The 25,618-nt window shown below is 40.6% G+C and overlaps 2 protein-coding genes across 2 annotated transcripts in view; both read right to left on the bottom strand.

Annotated features, from left to right (window-relative positions):
* Positions 1–5,615: 5,615 nt before the first annotated feature.
* On the bottom strand, positions 5,616–9,894 carry rep15 (RAB15 effector protein). The gene is made up of 3 exons (XM_023155010.3): positions 8,697–9,894; positions 7,297–7,620; positions 5,616–7,208 (listed from the first exon to the last, which is right to left on the bottom strand). Exons 2-3 carry the CDS (start codon positions 7,570–7,572, stop codon positions 6,669–6,671), a joined length of 816 nt encoding a protein of 271 aa, XP_023010778.1. The 5' UTR covers positions 7,573–7,620; positions 8,697–9,894; the 3' UTR covers positions 5,616–6,668.
* A 151-nt stretch (positions 9,895–10,045) lies between these two features.
* Positions 10,046–25,618, bottom strand: part of ppfibp2b (PPFIA binding protein 2b) — a 103,355-nt gene continuing 87,782 nt past the window's right edge. Inside the window, exons 15-32 of the mRNA XM_076886880.1 lie at positions 25,478–25,545; positions 25,332–25,397; positions 25,190–25,250; positions 24,921–24,968; positions 22,151–22,307; positions 21,658–21,690; positions 20,501–20,533; positions 19,240–19,375; positions 19,024–19,143; positions 18,783–18,933; positions 16,430–16,541; positions 16,256–16,344; positions 15,995–16,117; positions 15,362–15,487; positions 15,088–15,276; positions 13,450–13,650; positions 11,561–11,626; positions 10,046–10,667 (exon numbers count right to left, since the gene is read on the bottom strand). Of these exons, the coding sequence (XP_076742995.1) occupies positions 10,605–10,667; positions 11,561–11,626; positions 13,450–13,650; positions 15,088–15,276; positions 15,362–15,487; positions 15,995–16,117; positions 16,256–16,344; positions 16,430–16,541; positions 18,783–18,933; positions 19,024–19,143; positions 19,240–19,375; positions 20,501–20,533; positions 21,658–21,690; positions 22,151–22,307; positions 24,921–24,968; positions 25,190–25,250; positions 25,332–25,397; positions 25,478–25,545 (1,842 nt within the window). The 3' untranslated portion in view covers positions 10,046–10,604. The remainder of the gene's footprint in view (positions 10,668–11,560; positions 11,627–13,449; positions 13,651–15,087; positions 15,277–15,361; positions 15,488–15,994; positions 16,118–16,255; positions 16,345–16,429; positions 16,542–18,782; positions 18,934–19,023; positions 19,144–19,239; positions 19,376–20,500; positions 20,534–21,657; positions 21,691–22,150; positions 22,308–24,920; positions 24,969–25,189; positions 25,251–25,331; positions 25,398–25,477; positions 25,546–25,618) is intronic.

Genomic DNA, 25,618 nt, shown 5'->3' with positions numbered 1-25,618 from the left:
ACATCATTACAAAAAGTGTTGTTAATTATTTTTAATCATATTCAGGTTACCACAAATTGTTTTTCATTTAGTTGAACTTGAAATGTTTGTCAGTAAGTAAACAATTAGTACTGTACAGTCAGAAATATCAAGTTATTCTTAATACTGCAGACTTGCAATATTAGTCATCTTAAGTAAGCTTTACTTCGTTTTTTTGAGGCAACGAGTTCTGGGAACTAACAAGGCTGTACAGTGTACTCAAAATGAGTAAGTTGCCCTAACTTGGTCATCTCACTTGATCCAATTTTTTTGAGTTCTGGGAACAAATGAGCTTGTACAGAGTACTCAAAATAAACAAGTTGTCCTAATTTAGTCATTTTAAGTTAAGCTTTACTCAATTCTTTTGAGGCAATGAGTTTCCTCAATTTTTTTGAGTTCTGGGAACTAATTAAATTTTACAGTGTATGTTAATAATCTTTAAACAGACACTCCCTGATCCTGTAAGAGCAGGAATTTAACTACAAACCCTCATAGTTCCCATCAGTATCATTCATTCTGCTCTGCCTCAATGGTCACAGTGGCTTGTTTAAGTACGTTTGCCCCATAGAAATCCACTGATGTTCAGTGAGTCCCTTTGATACATGTTTAGACCTTCATAATTTTCACGGTGCATGAGTGTTATATCTCCATCTCATCCTAAACATTTTACCAACATGTAAAAGGCACACGTCCACAAGATTTTGATTTGTTTAATTTTAATTGAAACTTGTTTTTTTTTTCTGAATAAACGTGTGAGATGGCCCTCAGGCCTCTAAATCCACGTCCAGGTTTGGGTGACTACTTGGATTAGGGGAGAATTATTTAGAGCAATGTTTGTCACTTTGGTTAATTGCTAAACTCAGGCCGTTTTTGTTCAGTCTTTTTCTAACTGAACTTTCACATTTAACATGCTAACTGAAGCCTGTAGAGTCTGAGATGTAGCTCTTTTATTTTCTGTATTGTACAGTCTGACTTAGGGGTGGATTTGCTGGGATTGGTGACTGTGTTGCATGTTTTGAATAATCTTCTTCAGCGTAGACTTTTGGTGTAAGATGATAGTGAATGAAGAAAACTATAAAAAGCTGCTGTGGTTTTAATTTTCCAAGAGAGGTAATGCACATAATACAGAGACGAGCGCACGGGGGATATCCAAATTCTAGGAAGGCAGCCTGCTGCTGTACACAGGCGGATTCTTCTCAGTCATAGTTCTTAACAACTTGACTGTTTTCTCCAACCACACAAAGAGTGCTGTTTCCATTCTGGGAAGTCTACTCATTGGTGTAGGTAGTTCTTCAAATTACCTATATATGAGCAGCTGTATTAGCTTTAACTTATCATATGTTAAATATTATACTTTCCTGGTTTAAAATTTATGATGGCTCAAAATTCAAACCTTACAAATTAAAACCCTGAATCATCACCACCTGTGTGAACTACAAGAGTGCCATCATTTTTCTTTTCAATCCATTAAGTACCAAATGTTTATTTTGTTTTATTTTCACTTGCTGAACATGGGACGGATTTGACTGGGGGAAAGAAAACCGAGAAAGAAAGAGGAAAAGGAAAAACAGCGGGGAAGATGAACGTGATAAAGGACAAAAAAGAAAAACAAACAGACAAAAAAATACATATATCAATCACCTGGATCACCTGTCAGGAAAAAAAGAGAAAACGAGCAAAAAAGAGAGCAATTTAATAAATAACATCATCGCGATGATCTATGTGAATATAACAGTAAACACTAACTATTGAATATTATTGTGCAGCACGTAAGATCGACAGCGCACAGTGTGCTTTGAGGTAGGAGCCAGAGTGACGGGGGGGTCACTGCTCGAGATCTCACAGTACAGTATAAGAGTCCCGCCACAAGGAGACACTAAAGGCTTTCAAACCAACAGTTTCTGCTTCCAAAGTGGCGCCAGCCGTCACCACTGATCATCATACTTATGTAACATAGACTGTGGATGCATGTTTAAGTTGATACATCACTTAAAGCCACCACTGTTCAGGCATCACATCTGTCCATTAGGTTTCCCTTTCATACTCAACATTTTTATCCCTGGGTACTAACTTTTTTGTTTTTGCTGACTGTTTATTTATTTGTTTGTTTGTCTAAATAGGCTGTAGCCAACATGATTTATAAAATGATTATAAAATCTAAGAAATTACTGCATTATTTTACCTACTCTTATTAAACTCACTTTCCTAAAAACTGATTGCAACTTCTAACTTGTGACGTAAATGTTATGCCTCAAATTTATTTCACATCATTCATGGGAGACATGTTTGATAAATGATAAGTTAACAAGTCACTGCTACCAGCCTAATCTATTCATTGGGGCGACCTGTGTGTTGTGTTGCATTGTCTGATTTGGTGGTAGTGTGTAAACACCTCTAGAGGCCACTGTTGTATAGCTGCTGCAAACTGAACGTGCCCGTACCAGAGGTTATACTCAAAATGGCAGCTGCCAGGAAGTCTCTTTGGACATTTGTGTTCACCCTTTATGAAATAGATATGTTGTATTACAAGGTACTAATGCACCCTTGCATTGGTAAAATAAATTCTACTAGAATAGCTGATACTCCCTTACAGAAGATTTATTTTGACCTTTCTAAAGCCTTCTTTAAAAATTAGAAAATAAAATGAAAACAGGCATATCAAAACAAGCCTACTAGAAATACTACTCTGCATTACATCCTAACACTTGGCTAAATCCTAATATGTAATTCTGGTTTAATAGTTTATTTCACTAAATGTGATTATGCACTAAAAAAAACATGTTGGGTTTACTTAATTCAATAGTGGACACTGGTTGCACACTGATGTTTTGCTTTGGCAGGAGCTTAAACAACTGAGGTGAAGTTATTCATATTCAATAAACCTGTGCAATTTGTGTTGATAAAGTTTGATTGAAACAAAATATCCAATTTGAGCTCCTGGATATTTTAATCCTTCACAATTTTCACACTTTATTCCAACACTATTCAGTGACTTTTACCCAAATACTATTTGGTCACTGGAATACTATATGTTATCTTCAAATGACATGTTGGTATTATATTCCAAATACACAATTTTCCAGTGAAGGCCTTATAACAGATTGTATTGTTCTCTTCCAAGATTGTTGCCAGCATCCACTAGTAACCTTTCAAAACAAAAACGCTAATATCACTGCAGTGACAGTAGGTAAACCAGGGGTCTCAAACTCACGGCTCGGGGCCAACTTGCGTGAGGCCCGTGTCAGCCCTACTTGCCACCCTTACTGTTGACGTGAAGAAAGGAAATACAATTTGGCCCTTGAAGTTCGTTTTTGTTACGAGGGGTTTTGTTGTTGAGTGCAATTTGAAAATAAGTTGTTTTAAAAGCAAAAATGTTTTAAAATGAGGGCAATATGAGCAGAGAGTAAAAACATGTTGAGGGATTGGCTGTATTAGTTCAGTGAGAGAGTTATATGTGAAGAAAACAATTTTCACTAGCAGTCAAAAACTAATGTGTTCACTTATGTCTGCATTTTTATTTTGTTAAATATGGACAAAACTATTGTAGAAATGCTTCCACGTGTCTGGCCAGAAAGAGAGTATCTTTCCTTTTTATTTGTTAGTTCAATAAAAAGGTTTCAGTTAGTGAGAAGTTTTTTGCATTCACATTTGCAGTTTTGTTATACAATATTTGAAACAAACAAACAAAACACTACATTTTCTGAAAGATTTGTGGGTGTTTTCTTGTTTGTTTGTTTTTGTACTACTTGAACACTAAAGTGGCCCTCCAATGACATGACAGTACCAGCAGTGGCCCACAGCTCATTTAAGATTGACACCCCTGCTTTAAGGTGTTATTATGTGGATATGTTGGTTTTATTTAGTTGCTGTCAACAAGTGGAAGGTAACCTAATGAAGCCTGTTATTTCTTTCTGTGGCTCAGAAGTTGGAAATTTCAATAACAGTGCGTTATCCAATTACTCAGATTGTCAGAGGAGTTCACATTTCCCTATATACTCGATTAAAATACCCCATCTTCGATCCATCCCATACAGGTCACCCTGACAACACTGAGCAGTCCCTTCAGTGACAGGCTGCTGCTGCTGTCAGACTGTACACTGCACAACAGCAGTGAATGTACACCACATATGAACACACTGGGGTCTTTACATATATCAGTGTGCAATACTAAATACCTGCTACTATTAACACCCAAACACTGCACTATGTTTCATTCTTCTTCTATTAGTAATCTGTATAATTGCATCATATATGTGTATATATGTATGTCTGTATATGTATGTGTGTGTATTTGTGTGTGTGTACGTCTGTGTGTATGTGTAGATAGATAGACAGAGTGATTTACATATATAAGTACATATCTATTCATTGTACCTGCATAGTCCATATTTCTTCTATTTTTGCAAAGCATTATTGCTGTTAGGTATGCTGCATGTGTTCATTTGTTCCTGCCTTGTGTACTCTGCTGCAGTAACAATTTGAATTTCCCAACTTATCTGAACTGTATCTAAACCCAGCTGATATCTGGCTAAATTTTCTGGTGAGCATCCAAATCACACTGGACTGAAGTTTACACTGTATAATGCCTGATTTCTTGTAAATATTTAACGAAATATATATTGATAAAATGCTTAACAGGCCACAGTGAACAATGGAAAATAAAATTTAAATAAATAATTAAAAAACACCCAAAAACACTCAAAAATATATATTTTTTAGAGATGTCTTAACCTGGTTATGCTGTACCATCCAGATGAAGTCGTGAGCCAAAGATCCTTTAAGTTTCATCTAATGAACTTACCTTTTCCTACATATGAGAAATGATCTGGTGTGAAGTAAATTGGGTTTGTATATATGTAGCCTCAGATGAGCATGAAACTTCATTTTTGACCTGCTTAATAGCAGTCTCAAATATTAAAGTCTATTAAATCAATTAACCAATGCAGCAGCTGAAATATGACACCAAAGGCCACTCTTAATACAGACAGAAGTCAGGTAGTCAAAAATCTCTTATTCTGCTTTTTGTATTCTGAACTCTGAATCTTGAGTGGACAGCCAACAATCCTACAAATAGACTAGAGGATGTGCCTGAAATGTTTGTTAAGACAAATAACTGGACCTTAGTTGTTAATAAGAATCAGAATACTTTATTAATCCCGTGGGAAATTAGGGTTACAGCAGGCAGCACGCCAATGGCACATGCGCACTTACAAAGGAACCTTCTGACCAACTTTACACAAACATCACATTGGGGAGACATGTAAGAAAGGTAGGCTGATAGGAAAAAACAACGAAAATACACTACATGAGGTAAGAGGAGGAGGGAAAAAAACTCCACTCAGACTGAGCTCCTAGTGGGAGAACAGTTTGATAACAGAAAAAACACCTCAGCACAAAAGCACATGACTATCAATACACCATAGAAACACAAGACAAGCAACAGGGGCAGGTAAAGGGTAAGAGAGAGCCGGTGTAGACAGCGCATCCGGTCCTGCAGCATATCTGCGCTGGTCCAGTTGACTGCCATCTTCCCCGGTAGGGCACAATCATCGAAGGCGTATGGAAAGGGAGGGGGGATCAGTGTGTGCATATCAGAATCAGAATCAGAATACTTTATTGATCCCTGGGGGAAATTATTTTTTGTTACAGTGCTCCATTATAAACCAACATTAAGACAAGACAGACAATACGCTAACTAAGAATAGTACAATATATACATATATATACATACATACATAAGTCACTCATAAATAAATAGCTGGAAAAGAAACATGTGTAGTTGTAGCAGTAAACAGTGTGTTAAGTGGATGCGTTGTACAGGGAGATGGCCACAGGCAGGAATGATTTCCTGTGTCGTTCAGTGGTGCTTTTCGGTAATCTCAGTCTCTCACTGAACGAGCTCCTGTGACTGACCAGCATGTCATGGAGTGGGTGGGAGGTGTTATCCAACATTGTCTTTATCTTGGACAGCATCCGCCTCTCCGACACCCCCTTGAGGGAGTCCAGCTCCATCCCCACAACATTGCTGGCCTTACGGATTAGTTTATTGAGTCTGTTGGCATCTGCGACCCTCAGCCTGCTCCCCCAGCATGCAACAGCATAGAGGATCGCACTGGCCACAACAGACTCATAGAAAATCCTCAGCATTTTCTGGCAGATGTTGAAGGACCTCAGTCGCCTCAAAAGATAGAGGCGACTCTGGCCCTTCCTGTAAAGTGCTGTGGTGTTTTTAGCCCAGTCCAGTTTATTGTCAATGTGTACTCCAAGGTATTTATAGTCCTCCACAATGTCAACACTGACCCCCTGGATTGAAACAGGGGTCAAGTGTTTCCTGGTCTTCCTGAAGTCCACGATCAGTTCCTTGGTCTTTGCCACGTTGAGCTGCAGATGATTCTGCTCACACCACGTGACAAAGGAGTCGACCACAGCCCGGTACTCTGTCTCATCATCCCTGCTGATGCATCCAACCACCGCAGAGTCATCAGAAAACTTCTGAAGATGGCAGGTCTCTGTGCAGTGGCTGAAGTCTGTGGTGCAGAGGGTGAAGAGGAAGGGGGAGAGGACAGACAGAGAGGACCAGATTTTGTGTGACCTTTGACCTCTTCGATACAACATAACTACGTAGCTCAGCTTGCTCGTCTTACTGTGATTCAGCTGAATTTAATCATGACAGTGATGGGTTCGCCTTTATTTTTGGTCATAATCGCCTGCATCATTCCTAAAGGCGTATGGAGATACCTCAAACCTTTAAAGAAGTTCTCGATCAGAGGTCTGTCAATCCTGCATTTTCCTTTGGCCGCCTCAAAATTATTGCTGAGGACGCCATAGATATTCACCTTGTCGGTTTTTTTCCCAAAAAACAAGAAGAGAGCGTAGCAGTCCTTGCCGATGGAGGTGCAGAAGTTCACCATTCTCTCGTACATGTTATTGTTGCTGGACTCCATCTGGGCCATCTGGATGGATTCACTGCAGGTGTCCATAGAGACCTTCTGCTCAGCCTCCTCCCTTTCAGACAGGTGCAGGACCTGCACGACAATCTGGAACTTGGGGTTCTTGGTCGGCCTCTCCAGCACTGCCCAAACCCAGTCAGCACCCAGGAGGACGCGCTGCTCAGGAGTCATGACTGTGCAGTTAAGGGTATCCTGCAGGTTGACCTCAACACTCCGAGTGATGTAGGTCATCAGGAAGACCTGTTAAAGCGTGAGATATTTCAGTAACTTCTCTAAAGCAAAATGTCTTGGATATTGATGACGTATTTTGTTCAATAAGTGTTGCTACCTGAGTGAGCACATCAGGACTCGGGCGTAACTTGTCCTCTGGATCCTTGAAGGTGAGGTACTCTTGGGTTCTGGCTGTAGCAGCAGAGATGCAGTTGCTGAAAAGATGTATGAACTCGTTGGGCCTGGGGACATTGCGCCTCTTTAGTGTAGCAAAGATGCTCGGTTGGGGGGATATATTATGATAAAAGGATGGTTGCCTGGATTGGCCACATTTGAAACAGGAAAACACGTTTCTCAGTGGGTTAGATGTAGGTTTGCTGAATTTTGCACCCATGGTCGACGGATGATGGGCAGCAGATCACAAGCTGGTCTCCCTGATACACTGGAAAGATAATGGTCAGATTTTGGTGTAAAATTTAAGCTGAAATGCACATACTGGTGCTAAAACATACTCAGATTTTCACATTAGTTCTAAATATAGATGAAAACAAACCCAGTTAAAAAAAATTAGAAATATCAGAGTTGGTCGTTTGAGAAAAAAAATGAGCCAACATTACATGTGGAAAATTCCAAAAACTGCAGTTCCTCCAATGACCATTTGAGGCTGACTCCTAAAGCAAATCATCCCTCAGAGACTCTTCTATGGATAGTTTCCCTCAGATTTTTTTTTTTTTAATAAAATAAATATTTCACATGAATACTTGAGTTAGTGGCATGGTCACTCTGACAGCTGTCCGGACACATGCAGCTGGATCCAATTGGAGTCTGCTAGGCTTCGGTTCTATTCATTAGAATCATTAAAAACGACCTCACGACTGTGTCTGTCAGTGCCTTCTAGTTCATAACAAAGACTGCTAGTGTTAGCCAATAACTTAGCACTCTTCTCTCTTCCAAATATGGTCCTCAAACCAGTGAATGACATCACAGCAGCTACGTCCATCCATTACCTTTAGGACAGCGTTGGTTTTGTGAAAAACCAGCCCTGGAGAAAGTGCAGGCTTCCTAAGTTTAAACTTAGATTTAGTTGCATATTTTTTTCTAAACAGAGGTCAAATGTTAACCTTTTACAGATGTGTAACAATGGATGGTTTTCTCAGTAAACAGACAACCCATATTTTGGATCCATTTGCTTAAATGGGTTTTCTTTATCTACTTTTATTAATTCTGAGGTCATATATACAGAGAAATGAAGAAAATTTAAAGGCTTCACAACCATTTAAGCACTGCTGTGTGACTGCTATCGCTTTAAATTTAAATCAGTTGCATTTTTGAGGAGCAAAAGAACCCACTGTCTGTTCTGCTTTTGTCCCAGCACATGGAATTAGTGTCACTGTTCATTTATTTGAGAGCATAATTGACTCTGACACTACTTTCCACATTAAATATTGATCAGTTTCTGGTCCACCAGCGCGTTGCACATAAACAGAAAGAGCATTGTCAATCAGTACAGATACTCACCAGGACTGGTCTGGGAGCTTCCACAGTTCCAAATACACTACATTTCCTTTCTTCTTCTCCCTCGTCCTGCTGAGATACACAGAGTCTGTGTGAGTGTTTTATGGTTGTTTGTGTCCTGATGTGTAGAGAACTTCCAGCAGAATACTGAGAATTTTCTGCTGAAGCAGAGTTTTCGCTGACAGTGGCAGCAAGGGTGTGGTGTTTGCATCTTGTCAAATTTTAGGTAAGTCAACAAAAGACTCATCTTACCAGTTAGCTTGGTGCAGCAGCTTGAGGACTGGGGTGAGCCTGAAGGGGTTGGCGGGTAAACAAAATGTGTAACTGTCTGCTTTTAGAAAGAAGCAGCAATGAGGACAGGTAGGCTGGGACAGCAACTTATAGTGTGGAGGCTCTCAAGGTCAGTTTAGGAAATGATAAAAGTTTCACAGGTGGAGAAATCCCAGATTTGACCAGTAGAGGTTAATGTAGGACTACAGTGAACTGTAATCCTACAAAACCGTTTAGAGGACCCAGTCTTATCATTTTTCTTTGATTTTTGTCAACCGAATATCACAAACTACTGTCCTACTGTTCCAGACTTCTACCATATATTTGGATGTGCTTTAAAAAGTTACTTGTAAAAGTAAATTTAGTAAAGTGTTCACATCACAGCTGGGGAGGGTTAAATGAACCATAGTAAATCCTGGTGTTAGTTTTGTGATCATGTTAAAATAGCTGAATAGCCATAGAAATTAAAGCCACAGAAACATAAATTTATATGATGTTTCAGAGCAAAGTCCAGGTTTTGGCCACTTTTAGTATGCTGAAAACACTGTGGGATTAAATTCTTTTACAAGCAACCAGACTTCTCTTTCCTGTGCACAATCTTTGATCTCTACCTGTAAACTTATTCCCTTGAGTTAGGGAATGAAATTAAATTCATGATGGGTGTCCTCTTTAGCCAAACTGCAAAGCTGGATGTAGTATCCAAATGTTCAGGATTAATGGAGTCAAACAACAATAATTTAATATTTTGTCCATCTAATTTATATTGTAGTAAATTAAAAAAGTTATGTTTCATGATTGAAATAATGCAGCTTGTTCATTTTCATTAAATTTGAATTATATAGCTCCTGTTCACAAAAGTATGGGTCTTGAGGTATTTAGCGTAACCCCACGATCAGACAACACACAACTCACTTAGAGCAAGCTCTGAGTGAAGGTGGGGAAAAAGAACTTCCTTTTAACAGGAAGAGACCTCCAGCAGGACCAAGCTCAGGGAGGGGTAGTGCTCTATCATGGCCAGTACTACTTTGAGGCAAAAGAGGAGTTTCAACAATTTTTTGTTCCATACAGTCATTTAGGAAGCATTGGTAGTTCTTGTAACTTCTTTATTTCAACATGTGATATGTAGCATCTTTCTCTGCAGAACAATAGAATGACAATGTCGAGGAACCAGCTCCTTCTTCTTTGGCTGCTCTGCTCTTAAAAATGGCTTCAACACCATTTTTGATGGAATGTCCAGTTTGTCCATTCTAAACTGCATGTTCACTGCTTTGCACAGTCCTCCCCAATGAAATACCAGCACAGTATTTACAGTACACAGTGGTCAGTATGCTCATTAAAAGCTACATTGCATAGGGAATTAAGGAAAGCAGTAACAAAAAAAGTGTATAAATAACTGTTCAATTCAGCACTCTAGAAAATAAAAATAAGACCTTTGATTGTTGTCAAAATGTGTAGGTCCGTTTGTGTTTCCCAGTCCTCTGTGCAGGAGTTAACTTGAGGTATCAGGGGCTAGTAGAAGTAAATACAAGGAGCTCCACGCTGCAGTGTTAGCTTGAGGGCTGAGGTACAATTCAGCTGTGAGACAGGTCGCTACAGGTCTTTGTGGTTGATTGACAGCCTACAGCTTAGGGTCATCGTCCTTCAAACTAGCGCCGTCTGTGAACGCCTCATCTCCTTCCGCAGCTCATCTCGGCTGAGCAGATACTGGGGGCAGAGCATCATGGGAGTGGCAATGGGTTAGAGAGATTAGAAGTTAGTGTTTGCTTCTGAGCTGGGGTCAGTATACTTTACTGAAATGAGAACATCAGATCCGATGTGAGATTGTTTTATGACATGTCACAAAGGAGAAGCATAGGTGGAATTTATAAAATGAAGATGCCCAACATGAAGATGAATCTGTAGGAAATCCTCAGACATGGCTACCTTGAATGTGTGACACTAACTCACCTTAGCAAATATGAACATTATTAATGTTTGTAAAAAGACTGTGCTTTTCATTCTATGACATCTTAAAAGGTCTGCTGTGATAAAAAGTATGCCTTGGTTATCGTCTCTCTGCTCTCTAGTGCAATGGAAGCTTGTTGATTCTAATTACTGTGATTATTTCAAATAATAAATCTGAGGTTTAAATTCGCCCTTCCTTGTTCTGATGTAACTCCTGCAGATTCTTGGACTTAAAATTTAACTTCAACTAATAAAAAGATATGAATAATGCTCAAATTTCTTTTTTTACCAAGATCTTCACTGATGTACTGACGCTGCAAACGTGTTATCAAACATCTCAGACTTCAGTTACTGTCATGATTTTCTTGACTTGAACGAACAGAACAAATGCTAAAGAACCAAGCCTGGCATCTGGATGATAGCCGCAAGTAATAAAGAAGCAAGTACCAGCGAGCAGGTTTCACACTAGCAGCATTGCTTTAATTTGTACACAGACACAAGACGTGGTGTTTTAATGGCATTTCCATCTGAGTATCTGCAGTTTTCCATCTGAGTGACTCAAACTTCTCTTACAGCAGACTACAAGCAGATTCCCAGTGAGCGAATCAGCTGCACAAGTCATTAGGCAGCAGCTTGTGTGTGTTGGCGCTTACTGTGAGGTTGTTGATGCTTTCAGAAAGAGCTTCTATTTGCAAAATGGTACCCTCTGTGGTCTCCATCTGCAACACACACGCACACACACAGATTCCTTATAAACTCATTACAACTCACAATTACAGGCTTACTATCATCAAAACAATATGTTTCTTAAACCTTTTAAAATTACCGTAGAAAGATATGAAAACGTGCAACAGATCACTGATAATGAGGATTGTACCTGCAGCTGAGTCATAGTCAAACATGCACTTCCCATGTCACCTTTAACAGGGTTACCATGGTGATGATCATCAGCCATCTTGGCTCAGACCGCTCAGCCGAAGGGGGGAAACGTGGCGTCATAAACAGCAATGACAGCCACTGTGATGGTGAGAATGGAGATGATGATGATGATGGAAGCAGGTTAGTGCTTGATGTAGGTTATTAAGGCATGCTGCTGCTCGTGGCTCCGCCCAGCAGCGTAGTCTGTTACGTTATCTTAAGAAATACAGAATATGCTTCCTGAGGAATTCAGTGTTTTCCATATGAAGTCACCTAACTCTTAGTTTGTGAGTTCAACCACATTAACAGGCAGCATGCTTTGACATTGGCAGGGTAGCCGGGTCACTGTTGTTGCTGTCTTGATGTCACTGAGCTATTCTCCAGTCAGTCTCTTGTTCCCGCGGTGAACAGATTCCAACTCTACCACCTCGGACTGCTGGTAAAGGTAATCCCTGTTCTAAACTGGAAAACTGCTGTCAACTGGAAGTTGAAGCAGAGGGACAGCTGGTTCTGGTTACTAACCTGAACTTACTGCGGTTATATGCAGCAAGCCAGAAATGCCAAATATCACTTTGTGAACTGATGATGTTACAGAGCAGAACAAGAGCTGGAGTCGCTACATGCGGTAAATTTTGAGTCCTTACATAGAATGAGAAATTGACTTTAATGGCAACAATTTATGGCTCTTATAAGTTAAGACAGCATGGATGTTCCTCCTTTTGCACGTGCAATCTACCTCTGTGGGAAACACTGAAAATGTCCAGTACAGGCCCCTATACCGATGTACAACTAAAAACTAAATAAATAAAGGACATTGAACATTTTACACATCTGCTTCTACTCTGATCATCAGAAAGAATGAATCAACTTTGCTCATGTCGGATTTTGTTTATTAAATGATTTGATAAACCACACGTTAGCTTCCTTTCTTTGCTATAAAAATACTATTACAGTCAAATATGAAAAATAACGGTACAAAAATCACCACCTCAAGTTTCAAACAAAACATGCTATTTTATGATTTTCTCTGCAATGATATAAATAAAATCCCTCCATTATTTTATGTAAATATTGCACAAGTTCATCTCGACCATGTAACAGAACTGCATTCAACCTGGTTAGAAAAATCAAAGGTCACACATAAAAAATAATCTACTGGTGGTGCACACATGTTGGCTTAATACTGTACAAGAAGACATGTCTGTATATGCTGTATGGATTACAGGAAGTGATGTCACAGGAATCCAGAGAGAGGCTGTGTTCTCTCGTGATGAGTTAAGAGTCATGGCACAGGTTTGAGGCTGAGGTTGGGTTAGTTAGGCATCTGACCGGAGCTGAAATCAAAATACTTGAATTGTGCTCGTCTCAGGACTCCCTGCAGCGTGACAAGCAGCTGACTGAGAAACAATCTCTAAATGTAAGGCACAGGGTCGGGCTGATGGGCGGGGCTTAAAGAAGCACATCAGGGGATGGACTGAGGTATTATGGGCTGCAAGCAAAGGAAGCAGAGTAGTAGCAGAGATAGCTGAATGGCTAATAGACAGGATGACAACAGTCATCCGTGTTGTTGGCGTTACAGTTGTTGCCATGGAGATGGGTCGGCTCTGCTATCTTCTAGCCCCACCTGGTCCCTGGAGCGGTCAGGCTCTCGGTCTAGGATGGGGCTCAGGCCTCTGAAGCCAGTGTAGGGCCGCATCTGCACCCCGTTCACTGCAGACTGTCCCGACTGAGGCGAGGAGGACTCGATGGGGCAGACATAGTCTGTAGATTCATCCGGCCGTCTCCTCCTGAGGTGAGTCAAGTTAGAGAAGCCCAACTTCTTCGGCTGCAGTGAAACAGGAACAAAAGCATCGTCATGCTGTCACGCTTCAACAAAGCAACAGTGACTGCTGAGAAGACTTTTAATGTTAGAACAATGTGACTAATGATAGGCTCTACAACAAGAAGCAACACGTTTAAAGCGTGCCAATCACTACTCCTACATCAACAATGTCAATAAGAATGATTACCCAACTCACTGATGTGATTTTCTTTACTGATTTGCCATCATTAACAGCTGCAGGCAACTAAATCTTTGATAAAACTGCACGTCGCGTGTCAAGCATCAAACCACAAACAGATGTTGTGACTAGCAGCTGAACTTTATGGAAGATGCAGCCGCCTGTTGAGGACTATATGGAGACCAAAACAGAGCTAAAAGGAGATTCCTTAGATGTTGTAGATTAAATGTTATTGTTACAAGTTATTCAGATGCAAACTGGAGATCTTAACACCAACACTACAAAGGGGTGGACTCCCAGTCCTATGCACAAAAACTACAGCAAGGACAAACAACTCTGAGAGCTTCCTTGATCAGATTTAAATCAGGTAATGGGGTTTTTGGTTCCCTGGTTCTTTTGATCACACCTTGGAAACTTGAGATGCACTGAATATCTTGAATACTTGTAATTCAACTGATACACTGCACTGGTATTACTGCCAAGTGAAAAGACCAGAGCAGCATGAAAGGGAAGCTGGCATTGCAGTGGGCTGCAAAGGAGCTTGCAGCTAAAACGCTATTTATGAAATGCAGGCTGACACTGAGATCAAAACAATGCTGTGCTCAGTTTTGTTCCATTTCCTGTAATCACATCTGTATGGATTTCCCTAATATCTGCTATTTTTTGTGTTTAGTAGATGTGAATGAGGGACACCGGGCAGCGACACACAACAACATTCATCAAATGTGTCCTCTAACATCTGTGATATCGTCACAAAGCACTGCTGGATTTTACTTCATAGCTGGCTCATCTTGAGGGGAAAATCTAACTTAACAATAACAATTTCGTTTTGGGATTTTTTTCCCATCCACAGTATTATATACCTCCACAAAAACATCCACATACATACTTCCTGCATTAGATGTCTAAGTGTCCAAGATCATAAGTGGATCAAATGCAAGCGTGAATTCTCTTATGATGAATTATTCTTCTATTATTACTTAATTATTTTCTTCAAGAGGCACTTTGAGCTGACGCTGTGGCTGATGGCTGAGTCTTAAAGATGTGAGGAGCAGCAGAGCAGTTCTCACTGGCTTAAACTTTTGGAAGAGCTCGGAGATTAAACCGAGCTGACACACTGAGGTCTCACCGTGGATTAAGGCGCTTTTCTCACACTTGCAGGGAGAGGGAAGGTGTTAACTGGTCTCTTATGATGCCTTATTTTACCTACTGCCTGTGCTACTCTCAACTTTATAATTGAGTCTTTTCTTGTATTTTCTTACCTTGACTTTAGCGGTGATGCTGAGTGGGGAGTATCCTGTCGCCTCAGTGTACTCCCTCTTCTCCTGCTGAGCCTGTGCTCCTACTAGGTTGTTGAAGTTGGTGGTTAAGTGGCGCCTCAGCAGAGTTTTCTGAGGAGGGATGTTCAGCAGCATGGCCATGCTATCAGAGTTAAACCGAGGCTCCAGCATCTATTTGAGGAGAAATGATGTCAGATGCTTTTTAAATTCTTGTTTTCCATTTTGCTCCAGATGCCGGCTGCTTTTATGTACTCACTATCAGCCCTCCATGCACGCCGCTGCCCCTCAGGTTTGGGGCATACTCTGCAAGGTCCACAGATCTCAACCACTCCATGACTCGGTGGTTAGACCACTGGACAACCTCACTGGGAGTGAACTGGCTCTGTAACACACACAAATGAATGTATTTTTTGTTCTAGTTTGACTTTTTAACAGTTTCCCAGCCTTACAAAGTGATGTTTTCTGGCAAATTTTGTTTGCACGAACTGATTAAAAAAATACAAACCAACATAGTTATATAAACTGTACTCAGTCTGCATGTGCAAATGTGGCACAAGTGGATGTCCTATTCTGACCACCAACATGTGCATCTGTGAGCAGGAATCTATGAACTTAGCTAACTCTGATGTGACACCATGTGATGCCACACACACATACAGGTAGTCAGAACAAGGACTTCCACAAGTGATGACCTTGAACGGGTGATCAAGTTTTTGACTTTCATGGATGGAGTCTTTATGAAAAATGCGTGAGATACAAATACAATGTACAAAAAGAACTTACAAAGAAGAAGACAGTGGATCTGATTTGAAGTTTTAATTTAAGAGTTCACTCACTAATGGCTCTTTTGCCATCTTTGTACTTTGCCGTATAAATGAGTTAACAATACCTCATTGCCGGGCCTGCGTTTGAGGCAGTTGGGATTGAATTTGTTGACATGGAGAACATGAATGGCACACTTGATGCTGAGGTGGTGCAGCTGGCTGGTCACTTTAAGGAATAATAAGTCGTTCTAACATGGAGAGCAGAGACAGATACAAGAAGGGAAACATGTCATACATCCCTTTTATTTTTGGGCAACTGTAAGCTCATTCCCCCCATATGGTAACGCTGATTTAACTTTACATGAATTGAGTAGTTACAAACTCACCACAGTGAGATACTGCAGCATCTGCCCATCCACTCTTCCTTCATTAAACTGGTCTTTGTACTGAGGAAGGCCAATATCATCAAGCCAACCTGGAACAAAGAACATAACTGTTTTCTCGGAGATTTTCCCATATGTGTGTCTGTGCGTATGTGAGAGAAAGAATCCTTTACATACGGGTAACCCAGAGGTAATCGAGCTCTGCAGATTTTTCAGGCTGTTTGCTACTGATCGCTTTGATGGACAACTGAAGCTTCTTCCTGTGGAGTGGATTCTTCATGGCCATCTCCTGTGGACAAAGAGAAACGATTGGCTTTTTCCTCCTGTTACAGTTTAGTCAAGTCAACCAGATATAAAAGCAACATTGGTCAAAGTGCTGTACTACCAAAAAAGAACTCTTTAGAATATCAAAATTAATAAAATCTTACAAATAAATAAAAGCAAATGTTGAGGCTTAGTTTAAAAGCCAGTGTTTTGAATGGATTTTAAAACATTTCCAGTGTTGATTAGGTTCTGATGTGAATAGGTAAACCACAGTTTAAAAGCGACAGCAAGGGTCCTGTCGTAAAGGTTCTTCATGATTTTATGTGGCTAGGCAGCGATGTTCTGGAGCAGCTGCAGATGTGAAATCAAAGACTTGCTTACACTCAACTATTGCAGTAGTCGCCAAGTAGTATGTCAAAATGCTACAACTCCCATGCCATTAAGAGTGGGGAGAAGGTCTGAACAACAGAACCTCTGCTATCTCTTCGTAAAGTCTAATGACATCCATTTTTAGCGTGTACGATCAGCAAAGGTTGTAGCATTACTGTAGCATCAGTGCATCGTCTGCATAGTGAAGTGCTGTAATGAACGGCGGACCTTTTTTTTTAAAAATTGACCCTCATAGTCGAATGTGGAATGATGCTGAAATAACTCCAATAACAGGCAAAACATGAAAGAGTTTTCCAAATTCTCCAAAGTCTCCTATCTGTGAAATTATTGTTTAAAAATATTTTAGTGCTTTATACATTCATCGAACAAGTGAAAAATCCCTGGTCAGATCATGGGAGGAGACGCAAATCCCTTTAGGTTCGCGTCAGGAAAAGCATCCAACATAAAACAAATCTGCCAAATATAACTTGCAGAGCTGCTGCAACAGCAGCAACCATCCATTCGCTCATCCTTTTCAGGGTGGTGGGGGGGTGCTGGAGCCTATCCCAGCTGTCATAGGGCGAGATATACCCTGGTTGCCAGTCTGTCTCGGGGCTAGCACACAGGGACACCATTTGCTCTCACATTTACTCCTGTGTTTTGGACTGTGGGAGGAAACCACGCATGGGGAGAACATGCAAACTCCACACAGAAAGATGGTGGAATTGAACTCAGGACCTTCTTGCTGTGAGGCAACAGTGCCAATGACGTGCCACCGTGCTGCCCGTGCTGCAGCAACCCTTTGTGAATAAAGCAACAGGTTGAAGTAGCCTCTTCTACTGCAAAAGTGGTTAAATTGGCAGATAATGTGGAGCACCCATAAATTAGTAAACCTGCAAAATATTAATTCAATCATTGATAAAATGACTGACAATCTGACCATCCATCCATCTCCTTCCGCTTATCCGTGGCCGGATCGCGGGGGCAGGAGCCTAAGCAGAGAAGCCCAGACCTTCCTCTCCCCAGCCATCTCCTCTAGCTTGCCTGGGGGAACATCAAGGCATTCCCAGTACACCCAGAAGGTGCCCAGGAGGCATACTTGTCAGATGCCTGAACCACCTCAACTGGCTCCTTTGGATGTGGAGGAGCAGCAGCTCTACTCTGAGCCCCTCCCGGATGGCTGAACTTCTCACCCTATCTTTCAATCTGACTATCTGATGGTAATTTCATTGAATTTAAATGATTAAACTAACCTTTTAGTAATAAAAGCCATTCAAGTTCTGGTTGCACCTAAATTTAAAGAAATACTGCAAGCTGCATACCATAAAGGACAAATCTGAAAAGTATATTCAAAGACCCACTTTCTATTAAAAAGATGAAGAATTTAATGAAGAACAACTTAAAGAAAAATAACAAAATGGTCAAAAACCAAGGTAAACACAGTACATAAATAAACAAACAGTTGTGTACTCCTAGCAGAAGGATATATAAGGTGAGGTATTTAAAAAGAAAAACAGAAACTCCTGATACGGCGATCCAAGGTTTGACAGTTTCCATGGATCACAGTATTAATATAGATTAACCCGAAGAAAGAAACAGAACTGATCAAAATGATCTGGATGAGATGCAGAGAAAGGTTGGAGGTGGAGATGAGGTGTATGATGTGACAGTGTTGAAGGCGAAACTAAAGAGCTGGTTGAAAGGCAGAGGCAGGCGTTACTAAAGACCAAACAAACAGACAGACGGCAACAATGATCAGACAGGTAGAAATGGAAAATATGTGACACGCTGTATGGAAAACCAACACAGTGTGATTGTTTGTGCCGGTTGTCTTAGAAGCATCACTTTAGGAACCACACTCTATAAAGCAGTGATGTGTGCGTTTGAGTGTGTATACCTTCTCTAGGTCTTGTGGCGTGGCTGATAGCAGAGTCTGACCGCTGGTGACCCACTGGCGAGCGAGGATGCTGTACTGACCTAGTCCAATGTCTTCAATCCAGTCACACACCTGCTCTGTGTTCCACTTAGAAAATGGCGTCTTCAGATCTCTGCATAGGAACAAAACACCAAAAAGTGAACCGTGCACCTAATCACTACTATTCACTTTATTAATATAGATATTTTATTAATTAATATACTGTGTTTTCCCTGGACGGGCCAATCGAGGTCCAGCTGTAGCTCTGAATCCTCCCCTCTTGAAGTCTCCTAGCTCTGGGTCATGAACTTGGACAGGACTACCCGACTGACTGCGACGGATCCTTGCAGACAGAAATGAGAACATGAGTATAAATATAAAAAGTTTAGGACACCAAACATGTTGTTAAGTGTGTGCTCTGTATATCCTTAAAACATACTTCCCCCAGAGTTTCCTAATTCCTCTGTGACCCTTCCTGTTCTCTGGTGAGACAGGAGACTGCTGTCCAGAGTCCACTCCAGAGGACAGCGGGGACTGGTCTGATGGAAAGCACTCCTCCAGCTTCTCTGAATGCTCTGCCACAGGAAAAAAAACAATGAGGAGGGGAATCACTGCAGGAACCTGAGGGGAGCTCTGGGATCCAGAGTATCTGTGTTTCCTGCTATGGACAAGAACAACATGAACATCTGCTGCTCCAAATTAAATCACACGTACAGGAGATTGTTCTGTTTGGAAAATTGACCGTCTCACATTGAGATTTTTCATACATGCAATAATAAACCACTTTTTGTACAGCACTACACCTTTTATGTGCACCAAACCAACAGTTTGAAATTCCCAGTAAGGTCCTCTATTTCTGATCACAATATTAAAGCTCCTACTCATACCTATAGTCACTGTTCTGGAATTACTTTCCTGGCTACTTCTAGGTCATAGGCTTTGTGTTTAAGCAAATATTCAATACTAAAACCTACTACAAATAGTCAAAGGACAACTCAAAAAGAGATTTAGGATTACTCTAAAGAAATCCCAAAACACAGCACAAACACTACACATCCAAAGACAACACAAAAGTAACCAAGTGACCACAAAGACACAAGAGAACAATTGCAAAAAGAAGGCTCTATACACAAAAACAGAATTTCACTACAAAAGAGACACGAATTTGTGTCTGAGAGAGAGACAGGACTACCTTAGAGAACACAAATAACCATAAAGATATGCAAAAGACAAAACAAAATAACAAAAGAAACAAAGCTCCAAAGATTTGCATCCCACAGTGACCACAGAGATGCTAAATTGCTGCAAGAAAGGCCTTAGACAAGGCTAGAAACAAATCTGAAACGTCTGCAAAAAACATAAAAAAATATACCAAGTGACTTGGTACAACCAACAACACAAAGAAACAGGAAGATGCACAGAGCAGCTGGAAAAAAGACACCAAAGGAAAACAGCTACTAAGTGGAACAAAGACATAATTGTTAGAAAAAGACTCAAAACTACAGTTTGTGTGTCTTTCTCCTATGTTGGAGTGCTTACTGTGTCAGAATTCAAATGTGGCTGTTAAACTGTCCAATATTTGACAGTGCTACATAAAATGATGCAGATAACCTATTTAGCCCCAGAAACAGACAAGCTGGCAAATTCTTCTCAACAGGTTTGTAAGACTCCTACACTTAGGGGTGAAATGATATACCCACCAACATCATAGAGGTCATGTTTTCCAGGAGATCCTGATGCAGAAGAGGTTAGTTAAGTGAGAAGGATGCAAGCAGAAAAAAAGCAGAAGGCATTATTAGTCAAAGCGTCTTTATCTCCGAAATAAATGCTGAATACATGTTTGATTGTAAAGCAGAGCTGTTGACGGTTAAGTCTTTAGAAGTACTCTAAATTACTGCTTCAAGCCCATTACTCTAAATATCTGTCTCAGTTAATATGCGCTGACCTCTGAATATGCATGCTAGTCCATGCTACATCTATCCATCCTATCTGCCACTCAGTGGTAGGATCAAGAATATCTGCCCAAATATTCTAGAACCAGAAAACGATTTTCTAAGATAAGTGCAAAATATACAGGGTTTCTTAAAAGTCCTTGAATAAGAACAGTAATGTATTTTAAATAGTGCTCTCATAGACTGTATAGAAAGGATGGACACAGCCAACACAGTACCACAGACTGGTTAGTGCAGCCTTGTTGTGAAGGATCAAAATGAATGTTCTCCCCACAACAGTCTTCAGATTGTGAAACCTATTTGAAGCAGCTACCTTTTGATTTTGAACACTTGCTCCTTCAACAGGGAGCATCAACTGTGGACTGTGAGCGAGTGCAACCCCAGTGAGGCCACGAGAGCGAGTGGGAGCGGATGTCAGATTGCATCCTTCTTTGTTTACTTTGGGGTGTTTTAGCTAGTTGAACTTCATACATACTTAAGCTTGCACTCCTCGCCCTCTCGCAGTCCTCTGATTACCCTCCTGCCTTCTTAAGCTCTGACTCTGTGTACGCAGATATACGGGTGGCCGTGTGCTTTTATGCCTATTAGCTTTAAAGCGTATGTTTAATTCAGCAAATGCTGATGCGAGAGAGGCGGGCATTATCTTCGACAGCTCTCTGAGTCGTGAGGGAGTCCTAATAATCCTGGGCTTTAAAGCTGCTTCATCCTCAGCGAAAACGGCTGCTCACCCTGACTCCGCTCACCTCTCAGAAAATCTTGTTTTGCTCACAAGATAGGTGATGCTTTTGTTTGCTCAAAGAGGCTTTCTCTCAGTGACTTCACAGTCACAGAAACACTGCGTTTCAGTTCTTCTGAAAGTGTATTTTCAGTTTTGACATTTGCGTTTCTGTGAGGGCATACAGTACCTAAAACCGGAGCACTGGCACTCCTGCAGCGAACTGCAGTCAGAGCACAAACAGGAGACAAGAGCAATCCGACAGCAGAGCAGGCATGAGGAGGAGGAGAAAGAAAAGGCACAGAAAGGAAGCAGTGGGCGAAGAGTTAGTTGACAAAGACAAAAAATATTTTTGTTTTGTTTTGCTTTGCAGTGCCAAATGATCTGTTCACTAAAATCACTTGCTTTATATTCCAAGGAAAAGTTACACAAGAGGGGAAATATGCATGTTGGCTTTCTTGCAAAGCTAAATAAGATGTGTACGGTCACTATGAAGCTACAGCCAGAAGGCTGCTTGATTAGCTCAGCCGAATAAATGTATTCCCCAAAATATACAAACATTTAAATTTTTCCCTTGAGTGCAAGGTCATGCAGATTTTTTAGGTTTAAATTACAAAGAGCGAGAGACCTGCATTTGAGATTTCACAGATTAAAACATGGTGCTTAACAGATACAACACTAACTCAGACTGTAGTCCTGGCTGTGGCTGTGGACAGGCGAGAGCTGGACGGGAGATAAATACTCTCCGTCTCCGTCGCCGTTCAGCTCGGCCCGCGGCTCGTTCTTTTTACTCAGTTTCCCCGGCAGAGTTTGGTACTTGTTCAGCTCCATGTGGGGATTCTGTACAATATAAAAAGCAAACAGTGTGTTACTCTTTCAGCCAAGTCTGGCATCACATTCCAGATATAATCTTAAAATGTATACAATTCAATAAATTCACTGCAGCTTTGAATCTAAAATGATTTTCAGACACCTCTGACTCTAACAAAGTGGACACCTTAATCTCTGTAGTGTTGCTATGTGGCTCCGATTCTCTTTTTTTACATTCTTCTTTAACTACACTGAAAGTTAGTGGCTTTACCCGATGGCTTTCATAAGATCACAGCGGGGCCGTGAGGTGATTTGTGTTTTTCCTCTGTTGCATAACCGTCTGTCCTTTAGACAGTGAATGTCTGATGATGCTGGAATATAACCGCACATTAAAGTCATCGGGGTCTGAGAGAATAACTGGAGAAAGGCCAGCAGAAAGAAACAGCTGGGAGGCAGCTGTGATGTCAAGTACTAGCGACAGCCACTTCAGGTGGGTCTTGGCCCTTTTGTGTGTGTGTGTGTGTGTGCGCGTTTGTGTGTGTGTTTGTTAGTGTAGACGCAGTATGATTATACGATTATATATTGACTATAATGCACTGTGAACTTGTCATGCTGAGAACAAGAGGTCAGAGGGCACCAGGACAGTTACATCACTGTTTGCTATAAAGCACAACATTACTACACATTCTAGCAGTTTATAAGTGGCCTCACAGAAAAGACGACAACGCTGTGAGCTTGTTTTTGTCTATTATATCCCTCGAACATATCACTAGGTCATCAGTCATTACTTGTTGATGTAAGTGCATCGGGTATATTTAAGAGATGCTTTGCCTTGTGTGGATCTTTTTATGCAGCCATATAACTACTCACACAGAAACTACTCCATTACTTTTTGCTTTTCTGTTACATCTCTCAGTACTCTGCCTCTTTCTGTATGACGAACACTCTGTGTACTTTCAATGTATGATAATTAGTATGTTCAAGTCTTAATTCATATGGCTTGATACTAATTAGTATGTCCCCTTGCCCTTGATTGGCTCCTCCACTTGCCTGTCCTGCTGCTGCCTCCTTCCCCTGCACCTGATTGGTTCCACGTTCTTTACTGCTTATTAAAAGATCATTTCACCCTCCTGCTAGAGAGCTGGGGTCCAATCTCTACTTAACCTTTATTTATTAAAGTTACTTTTTTTAAAGTTAAAACTTAGTATTAAAGTGTTTCCTGTTATTTGTGAAACACGTATAATGAGGATGGATGACTTGCTGGCACAAACCAAATAATGCGAACCTGTTAGAAATCACTGAATAGGATAGAAAAAGGAGCGCATCATTCTAGACATTTTAGACTATTTGTTTACTTATAATAACTACAAAATAACAGAAAATTTAGGAACTCTTAGAGGAAAGTTGCCCATTACCTGGACAAAAACAGTCACAATCACATTTTATAGCCAACAAATATTTTACCCTTTCATAAATAAATAGATTTTCTGCTTGAAAAATGTAAGCTGGTGGCCAAAAAGAAGTCAAAAATCATCAGGTGAATGACGTGATAGGTGAAAATTATGTTTGGCATAAAAAAAAACAGCAAAAGCAAGAATGTGGTCATGATCCAAATTTTAGAGGGATATATGTGAATATATCTTTAGATACAGTTTCTTATCAATCGGGGGGGGGGGGGGGGGGAGTTGGTCATGAAGATTAGTTAAGGAAGGAGAGAAGGAAAGTGGCCCTAATATATCCCTGTGGCCGCTGTAATAAGAACTGTCTGAATTCTCTTAATACTGAAGAAAAGGTGCTTCAGTGCTTCATTTATTGCCTCATTTAACAGAGGAAACCCTAATCCACCCTTTCTGAAAGGAAAGGTGATCATCTTGACAATTCAAAGCATCGCACGTCAGACCATTCACAACAATAAACGATCAAAGTAACTGACGTTTGGTGCAGATTATCACATAAATAAATCCTGCTTTCTTATTACATAACATGCAAATATGTGGATATGTTTTAGCCCAAAGCTGGACTATGAACCACTCTGTTAAAATTCTTGCTTTAATCAAGGCAACGACTACAAAGGATCATCTCTTTAGTCGAAAGAGAAAATACGAGTGGACAGCAGGGTGAGATTTCCTGCGGGGAGTCTACACAGGAGAAGATTAGTGATGTAGTAGAGACGAGAGACCACAGAACGTATGAACCTGTAGTTTCGCCAAGTAAGATAGCCAATGTGATATGAGCAGGTGGTGGCGACTACATTAAAGGGTTACCTCAGTAAGATTCACCGTGTTGTTCATTTTTATACAGCCTGCATAAAACAACAAGGTAAAAACAGACAAGGCAAAGTATCCAATATGTGTTTGAAGCTCTTTTTGTGCCACGCCAACATTTTAATGAGCAGTCGGATTCTCTTTTCCTTATGAAATTACATCTTCCCCTGACTTCATGGTGTTTTCCATACAGGTCATGGAAAAACTGATTAGGAGTCATTTTTTTTGACTATTTGGCCACAGCCCAAGTCTTGTTTATATTTTGATTTATTTCATCTTCTTTACAAAAAATATATACTAATCCTGCAATCTAAAGATGTATAATGAATACATGGGATTTGTGTAGCTAAATGTGTGACATCATGTTGCAGATCAGTACCTCGGCCCCTACATCTGATTCACTTTCAAGTGGCTGGATCTCTACAGCCTACAGCCAACAGAGAGACGGGAGAGACCAGAGAACACACACACACAAACCCAGAATTAGAAGGTTAGCAATCACACAGTCAGATTAACAGGACGTTAAAGATTAGCTAGAAAGGACTGATTTAAAGTACTTTTTAGTAAGCAGATGTGATAGGCTGGATTAGATAGAGATTAGTATGTTTATATTAAACAAGCGAATCGTGGAGGCAAACACTAACAGACCTTTTGTAAAGATCCACTCTGCAACTCTTCAAGACTGCTGGACATCAACCGGCGTCGATGCCTGCAGAAAAAATATTGTATCTATGACATCTGGTTAAGCAGACGTACACTTTGAATGTGCTTGTACTGTAGCAGGGCTTACCAAGACCCATTAAACAAACTTGGGTCAGCAGCGGACACCAGCGATGTCTCCACAGAGTTCTGGAAACTGCAACAGACACCGCACAGAGTTAACTCAGAGTCTGGCGTTCATTCATCGCGTACAGTACGTGCACTGCACGTTCATACCTGAAATCCAAATCCCTCTGATACGGCGATGAGGACAACATAAGCGGTGACGATCCTCTTGATGATAGCTATGAAGGAAAAAACATTTTTTCAAAGCATTTGTGGAAGTGAGATTATTAACCCAATAATTCTTTGACTTTT

Source organism: Maylandia zebra, linkage group LG7 (assembly GCF_041146795.1).
Source record: "Maylandia zebra isolate NMK-2024a linkage group LG7, Mzebra_GT3a, whole genome shotgun sequence".
In the NCBI taxonomy this organism is placed as follows: Eukaryota; Metazoa; Chordata; class Actinopteri; order Cichliformes; family Cichlidae; genus Maylandia; species Maylandia zebra.
The sequence above is the reverse complement of the archived record's forward strand: the minus strand, read 5'-3'. Positions and strand labels throughout refer to the sequence as shown.